This window comes from Rutilus rutilus (assembly GCF_951802725.1).
Source record: "Rutilus rutilus genome assembly, chromosome: 13".
Classification (NCBI taxonomy): domain Eukaryota; kingdom Metazoa; phylum Chordata; class Actinopteri; order Cypriniformes; family Leuciscidae; genus Rutilus; species Rutilus rutilus.
The window spans coordinates 16664548-16672119 of NC_140218.1; the positions used below are offsets into that span (position 1 = coordinate 16664548).

A 7572-nucleotide genomic window follows, 5' to 3' on the forward strand; every position below is an offset into this window, starting at 1 on the left:
GCATATGCAATTCCAATAAACCAGTTTCATAACAAAAGCAGTGCACTTAGAAAATAAATACCAATTACACTGTAATTAAAATAACAATTTAAAATAAATGATTTGTATAAATAAAATATAATTAATTGGCTATTTATATAAGGGCTACAATAAACCATGTAAAGATTATACATTATAAGACTCAAAAAGAAGGGGAAGCCTTTTTTGTTCCATGTGAAACAATCCATACTTCCAATTCTGAATCACCACAAATCATCTGCCAGCTAAAGATAGATCACCAAAAATGTAAACCAGACAAAAGCCTTAATGTTCATTCAATCTTACTCAATTGTAACTTTCTTTGTGAATTCCGAGGTTACCATGCAAGAATACAGCCAATTATAAAATCTCTAATCCACACACACTGGAATGGCAACTTCATCAATAACCACCTCTTTTTCTTCCTCCTCAGCACATTCTCTCTCCTGCCTCAGTGACCTCTTGCGCTGCTCGTCTAGGAGCAAACTGGAGTTGGCCGTGATACAGAACTCACGGAAGCACCGCTTGAAGTTTTCATCCAGGAAGGCATAGAGGACAGGGTTTAAGCAACTGTTCGCATAACCCAGAGCTATGCAGAAATGCATGGCTGCAATTGAGGACTGCCTGGCCCCAAGATCCACATGCTCCAAAGCCTGGATCAAAGCTAAGACCTGCACCGGCATCCAGCACAACACAAAAGCAGCTACCACAGACAGTACCATATAGGTGATTCTCCTCAGATTCCGGTCTTTCTCTCTTGAGCCGGACAGGAGACGGACACTGCGCAGGCGTCGTACCATCAAGCCGTAGCAGACGCTTATGATCACCACAGGAATCATGAAAGAGAAGAGGAACACACAAATCACAAACACTGGCCCCCAGTGTTCTTTTGGTTTAGGCAGGCTCAGCATGCACTCGGCACCTGCACAGAGATAAAGTCAGGGAATTAATCATAAAGTTTGTTTGAATTACAATGAATCATGAGCGGACTGATGAAATGGAAAGCAACATCTTCCTTTTTTGGAAGGGAACACAAGTGAGTAGAGTGATTGAATGGATGCATATTTACTATTCAAAAGTGCACAAAGTCATTTTCTTCTGCTTAAAAAGTTCTTCTGAACAGAACTTTTGACAAATACATACTGTTAAAAAGTTTTGGGTCGGTAAGATTTTTTTCATGTTTTTATAGTATTTTATGCTCACCACGGCTGTGTTTATTTAATAAAAATGACAGTAAAACGTAATTATGGTAAAAAAAAAAACATAATTCTTTTTTTTTTTTTTATGTAATTTATTGCTGTGATGGCAAAGCTGAATTTCCTCCAGTCTTCAGTCACATGATCCTTCAGAAATCATTCTAAAATGCTTATTTGATGTTGAAAACAGTTCAGTCATGACAACTCTTGGAGTGGATAAATTTCAACAGCATTTATAGGCATAAAGCATGGAATATACATAGGCTTGATTTTGGCGGACGAGATCTGCTACGCTGCTGCTGAGCAAATACACAAATTTGTTCAGCTTAAGTCAAAAATAACAAACAAAGGAAAGGCTGCTGCAAGAAGGGTAGAACCCCATAGCACATCTCTACAGGTGGCGCTGGGGAGGAGGAGGGATAATGGAATCTTTCATATCGCACAGCGTAACGATACGGGCTAGGGTATGATATATATAATGATTACGGATTTGGAAGTGCTTCTGATTGGCTCGTGCCGCGGCATTGAAAGACCCAATCAGAACTTTGTATTTTTGTTACTTAAAGGGATAGTTCACTTTGAAATGAATTTTTGATATGTTTTAGCTTACCTCAAGGGCATCCAAGATGTAGGTGTCTTTGTTTCCGCAGTAGTTTCAATTTTGATATTTTTAGGTCAAACCGTTCTTGTCTGTCAGTCATATAATGCAGGTCGATGGTCACTGTCTCAAAACACAAGCACAGAGTCCAAATTAAACAATTCCCCATCGTAAGTACACATTGATGGCCTAAGACACGAAACGAGCGGTTTGTGTGAGAAAACGAACAGTATTTATATCGTTGTTATCTCTTGAACACAGCACACGTCCAAATGATCTGACGGCGCGGGTGGGTATAGATATATACATAGATGTCGCCTTGGCTACGGTTTCGTTCCAATGAACTGCAGTAGCGAAGGCGACATCTAGTGTATACATCTACACTAGATGTCGCTTGGCTACGGTTTCGTTCCAATGAACTGCAGTAGCCAAGGCGACATCTATTTATATATCTATACCCGCCCGCGCCGTCAGATCATTTGGACGTGTGCTGTGTTCAAGAGATAACAACGATATAAATACTGTTCGTTTTCTCACACAAACCGCTCGTTTCGTGTCTTAGGCCATCAATGTGTACTTACGATGGGGAATTGTTTAATTTGGACGATGGGGAATTGTTTTAATTTGGACTCTGTGCTTGTGTTTTGAGACAGTGACCATCGACCTGCATTATATGACTGACAGACAAGAACGGTTTGACCTAAAAATATCAAAATTGAAACTACTGCGGAAAAAAAGACACCTACATCTTGGATGCCCTTGAGGTAAGCTAAAACATACCAAAATTTTATTTCAAAGTGAACTATCCCTTTAACATATTTAAATGCATACTTGCTGAATAAAAGTATTAATTTAATAAAAATTACTTTTAAACGGTAGTGTGTTTCAAATGTTGTACACTATAATAATTTAAGTAATCATTATTAATCAGTCATATAAGGGTATTAACATTTAATTGTATTTAAATGCCAATTTGGTTGATGCTAATTGAATGTTTTTTTTTTTTTTGGTAAAAAAATTGTTTGAGATCAAACAAAAATTGGCAAAAACTTAGTGCACCTTTAAATCACGGTAAGACTTTCATATATTATAATTGTATGTACAACTGCCTAAGTAAAAGTAAAACATCAACATGACAACATCAATCAGACAAAAGTAGAATCACATTTTCATGACATGATGAACAAACATGCTCCAGAATGGCAGGTTGACACAGGATACTGAGAAAACTACCGTAAACATCCTCCTCCACCTGACCCATGATCATAACAGGCAGTCCCACAGCTGATGCCAGCACCCACACAGCCACGTTGATCAGCTTGGCCCGGAGCGGGGTGCGAACTGTCAGGGAGCGCACGGGGTGACAGACGGCTATGTAGCGATCCACACTCATTATGGTCAAGGTGAAGACACTTGTGAACATGTTGTAATAGTCAATGGCCATCACAACCTTGCACAGAGCCAAACCAAACGGCCATACACCAAGGATGACATCCGTGCCTTGGAAAGGAAGAGTGGCCAGGACTATTGCATCAGCCAAGGCCAGGTTAAAGATGTAAATGTTGGTTGCCGTTTTCATCTTTGTGTACCTGCAGCATGTACAAATATCACTCTTAGAAGAATACAAGTAATTAAATAAGAGTAATTAAAGCTGGAGTGTTTAATTTCTGAATACAAATAAATATATCTATATATATATATAATTTTTTTAAATACAATATACAGTATATATATATATATATATATATATATATATATATATATATATATATATATATTGTGTGTGTGTGTGTGTGTGTGTGCATAAAACAAGATTTTTAACACATAAAAAACTTCAAATTACTAAATAAAACCTAGTTAGTGTTTATATGTATCAAAGCTTCTCCGTGATATTTTTATATAAATAAAGTAATTTTTAACTGAAACACAGTATTCAATTTATCATCTGCCATTGTTTGAAATGCCCTGCTAGATGAATGAACAAAGACAAGCAAGAGCATAATTCAAAAAGCAAATGACCATGACTATAGATGAATCTTCAGTATTAAACGTGTTATATAATGATGAATATTTCATGTTCCAACTATAAAGCAGTCATTCTTGTCTTCAAATATGCAGTTGAAGAGTGATCAAATTAAATATATATTGTCTCTTTCTGGATATGAAGGAAAGACTATCACAGGTAGACTGACACTTTTCAGTCCAAATTCAGAGAAGCTCTGAGACAGGTTTAGAAGGTAAAGAAATTGCAGGCAGTGCTTGGTAACCAGCCTAGCAACAGGTTTTAAAATAGGCCCATAGGACTATACTTTCTTTAAGCATGTTTTCCCTTAATAACATGAGGTGACGCAGCAAATCTATTTTCTGACTCGTAATTATGAGGCAGTTTTCCTTGAACATTAGATCAGCAAGGAATTCCTTCATAATTATACCTTCAACAAAACACAAGCATGAGAGAGGCGAGACAAAATTACTAGATGGCAATGTTCGTCAAACGAGCAGGCGAAGAGTGCGAGTCGGTAAATTAGGGGGACATTTTGCATTTTCGCTCAGCAGTCAATCCTACATAATTCCACTTTCCCTGAATTAAACCTCATGTTTAATGATTGTAACACTACTTGTGTATAATGTGAACTCCTTCTGTGCTGATCGAAAAGCTGTGTCTTGGCCCCCCGTCTACAGCTGTTTCACGCCAGGGAGGTTTGGACAAGAACCAAATGTTTATTTAGCATTGTAATGAACAGGCAGCTTGTGACACCACGTTGGCAGGACAAGTGCTCCGATGGGTTAGAAAATGCTGTCGCAAATATTTCGCTGTACAGTTCAGGGCAAGAACAAGACAAAAATGGGTTGCAGGTCTGATCTGGTGAAAAAAACAATGCAATTAATAACATATACACCATATACGGTGATTGTTTTAATCATTTTAAAAGGGTGAAAATTCTTCTCATATCTTTTTTTGCGGTCAATCAAACTGTTCTGTATTTGGCTGAAAAATATTTTGGTAGAAGAAAACCAAATTAGGAAACTTTTTTTTATAGCGAATTTTATTCTGTGTTGCATGAAATCTGAGTGCAAACAAATCAAGCTGAGAACCACCCAACTTACAATAAAACCTAAAATGAACATTCCCAGAAATGTAGCTATTGGTTTTCCTGAAAATAACCGAGTGAGAACCATGCATTAACGTTAGGGTAATGGGCGCAGCTATAATTGAAAATGTAAATCATAAGAAACATTTCAAATAATGTCTTGAAGTTAATAAAAAAAGACATGATGAAGTAATGTTGCAATAACATGAACATATGATGAAGCTTTTTTTTAACCCTATAAAGCCTACAGTATCATATTTGATTCATGAATTTCTAAAGCTTCTAAATATCAACATGATCAAAACTTTATTGCAAAATGCCTAGTAAAGGCCTTTTAGTATAATTCTATAATATATTATACATCCTTCAGGTCGTGGTCTTTTTGTTGTGAAATTTTAAATAATTTTTATAAAATAAATGTAAAAATAACATTTATATTGTTCAAAAAAACCTTTGGCTGGACTGAAGCGATTTGGGTTTACCTGATTATCCATACATAAGCTTATAAAGAGATCAAAGTATCAAATATGATACAATGGGTTTTTGAGGCTTTTATTTATCTCACAATCATCATTGTATTGCATTGCATTATATGTTTTGCCCCTGCAATTTAATGCTACAGAGCTTTGATCATAAAACATTTAAATATGATCTTACTAAGACATATTGGGAAATACAAAGTAACGACAGATATTCATATGCGTTTTATGTAAGTAGTTTGCTACATTGTTACAAAAAAATGTACATTACAAGCAGAATTTCATCTTACTTTTTGGTCATACAAATAATAACATCTGCACCAATTTGGGCCTGTAAACAAAACTGCGCTGTTATTTTCTTCCTCGAGTGTGAGCTCCATTTTCTCACTATATCATAATATTTATGGACCATAAAAGCCTTGTGTATCAAATATGCTGCAGAACATAAAACACATGTTCCATATCAAAAGATCAGAATTCCCAGACTATTATAACATATGTCAGGCTTTACAGTGCTACAACTTTATAAATAACCCTTCTCGCCTCAAATGCTTTAAACTGATCCTCCTCTATATTTGCCCATATCGACCTCTCACTCTAGTCTAGCTCGTACAAAGTTAATATGCAGACCGAACAATTATTCTCACCTGATAATTACATACATGACCAGACAGTTCCCCACGAGCCCCACCACGCACACTATCATGTAGACCACAACGACGGTGATCTTTGCGCTCATAGGCAGCGGTTCGTCACCATCTAGCCCACTTAAATTCCCCTGAAAACGCGAGTCGTTGAACATCTGTTGGACGTCGGACAACTCCATCGTGAAGAGAGCGCCTAAAACTGTTGAAGAGAAGATAGAACACTAACAAAAACTTGTATATGTCTCACAAGAAGCAATTGGATAGACTCCAATCAGGTTTAAACGACGCCCACACCCTTCAATATCTTTGTATCCTTTCTGAGGGAGTAGTATTGTAAAGTAGGCTACTTACCTCATGAAAGTGCAAACCAAGCTTAAAGTATGTGACGCTGTCCGGTGGCATTGCAGAGAGGTGGATCCATCTTAACTCAAGAAAAAAGACATTCTTGCCGCTGAAGATTTAATGCTCAGCGAGACCAATCTCCTCACCGTACAGTGCGTCGTTCACTTCTCGTACATTAAGACGTTACAGTAATCAAACATTGCGCGTGCGCGCGCTCGCGTGACGCGTGTGAATACAAGTTTAGCTCAAGGGCTGGTTGCTACACTTTTCATTCCTTGTTGAGTATCTCTAGTGGAACAAACATTGAGATAACCTAGCTAGGTACAAAAGAAATCTCTGGGTTTAAAAGGGCAAATTATCACAAAATATTTGATTTATTATGATAGGCTACATAATTGATGTTCACAATATTTTTTGTAAAAATAAAAAAATTGATCAGTTTGATTTATGTACACACATTCTTTAAGAACTGTATAAACTAAAAATACAAAAAAGTGATTTAAATAACCAGTAGCACTAGCAAGACTCTGTTTTGTCTGTTTTGTTTTCAAGACTTTACGTTTTGCTCCTCAATATATAGTAACAGTTAGGATTGGACTATTCAAAGCATGTGGAAGCAAAGTATACCTGGTATAATAATTTCGGACTATTATGACCATATTTTCGACCTGGTTAAATTAGCTTCAGTCTAAATGGAGACATCGAGGCATCCAGCCAAAAGTGCATTACAATAATTCAGTCTTAAAGTTTTGAATGGATGACCTAATTTCTCAGTGACTTGAAAATATATAAGAAATTCCCCATATAAATGTAGCAAAAGAAAATTACCAGACATGCAGTCTTTGATGTAATCTGCCATCTTGGAAACCTGTCAAGTTTCATCTGGTCTAGAGGAAATATATGAAGCTGTTTGTCTTCTGCATAACAATGAAAGCTAAAGGCTAACGCTGCCTAAAAGGAGCATGTATAAAGAGTGTTATTGCTTTATACAGAGAGAAACCGTCCTCTGCTGAAGGGCGTTGCACTAGATAAGCTGCTACCTTTTTTGCCTTGGAATTCACCACAGACCTCAGGTGAAATACATCATATGACTGTTTCAGAACAATGAATTCAGCAAAACAATAGGTGGATAATATTGGTGAAATATTGAGATTTGGTTGCAGCACTGACTGAGACAGAGATATTATAACAAAAATCTTG

At 36.8% G+C, this 7572-nt stretch overlaps 1 protein-coding gene across 1 annotated transcript; it reads right to left on the reverse strand.

Annotated features, from left to right (window-relative positions):
• Nucleotides 1-389: 389 nt before the first annotated feature.
• On the reverse strand, nucleotides 390-6548 carry LOC311302393 (delta-type opioid receptor; the record flags this gene model as incomplete). Its single annotated transcript, XM_084428212.1, has 4 exons — nucleotides 6382-6548; nucleotides 6031-6229; nucleotides 3043-3401; nucleotides 390-940 (listed from the first exon to the last, which is right to left on the reverse strand). The coding sequence occupies exons 2-4, from the start codon at nucleotides 6207-6209 to the stop codon at nucleotides 390-392; spliced, it is 1089 nt and encodes a 362-aa protein (XP_084284338.1). The 5' UTR covers nucleotides 6210-6229; nucleotides 6382-6548.
• Between the last annotated feature and the right edge of the window lie 1024 nt (nucleotides 6549-7572).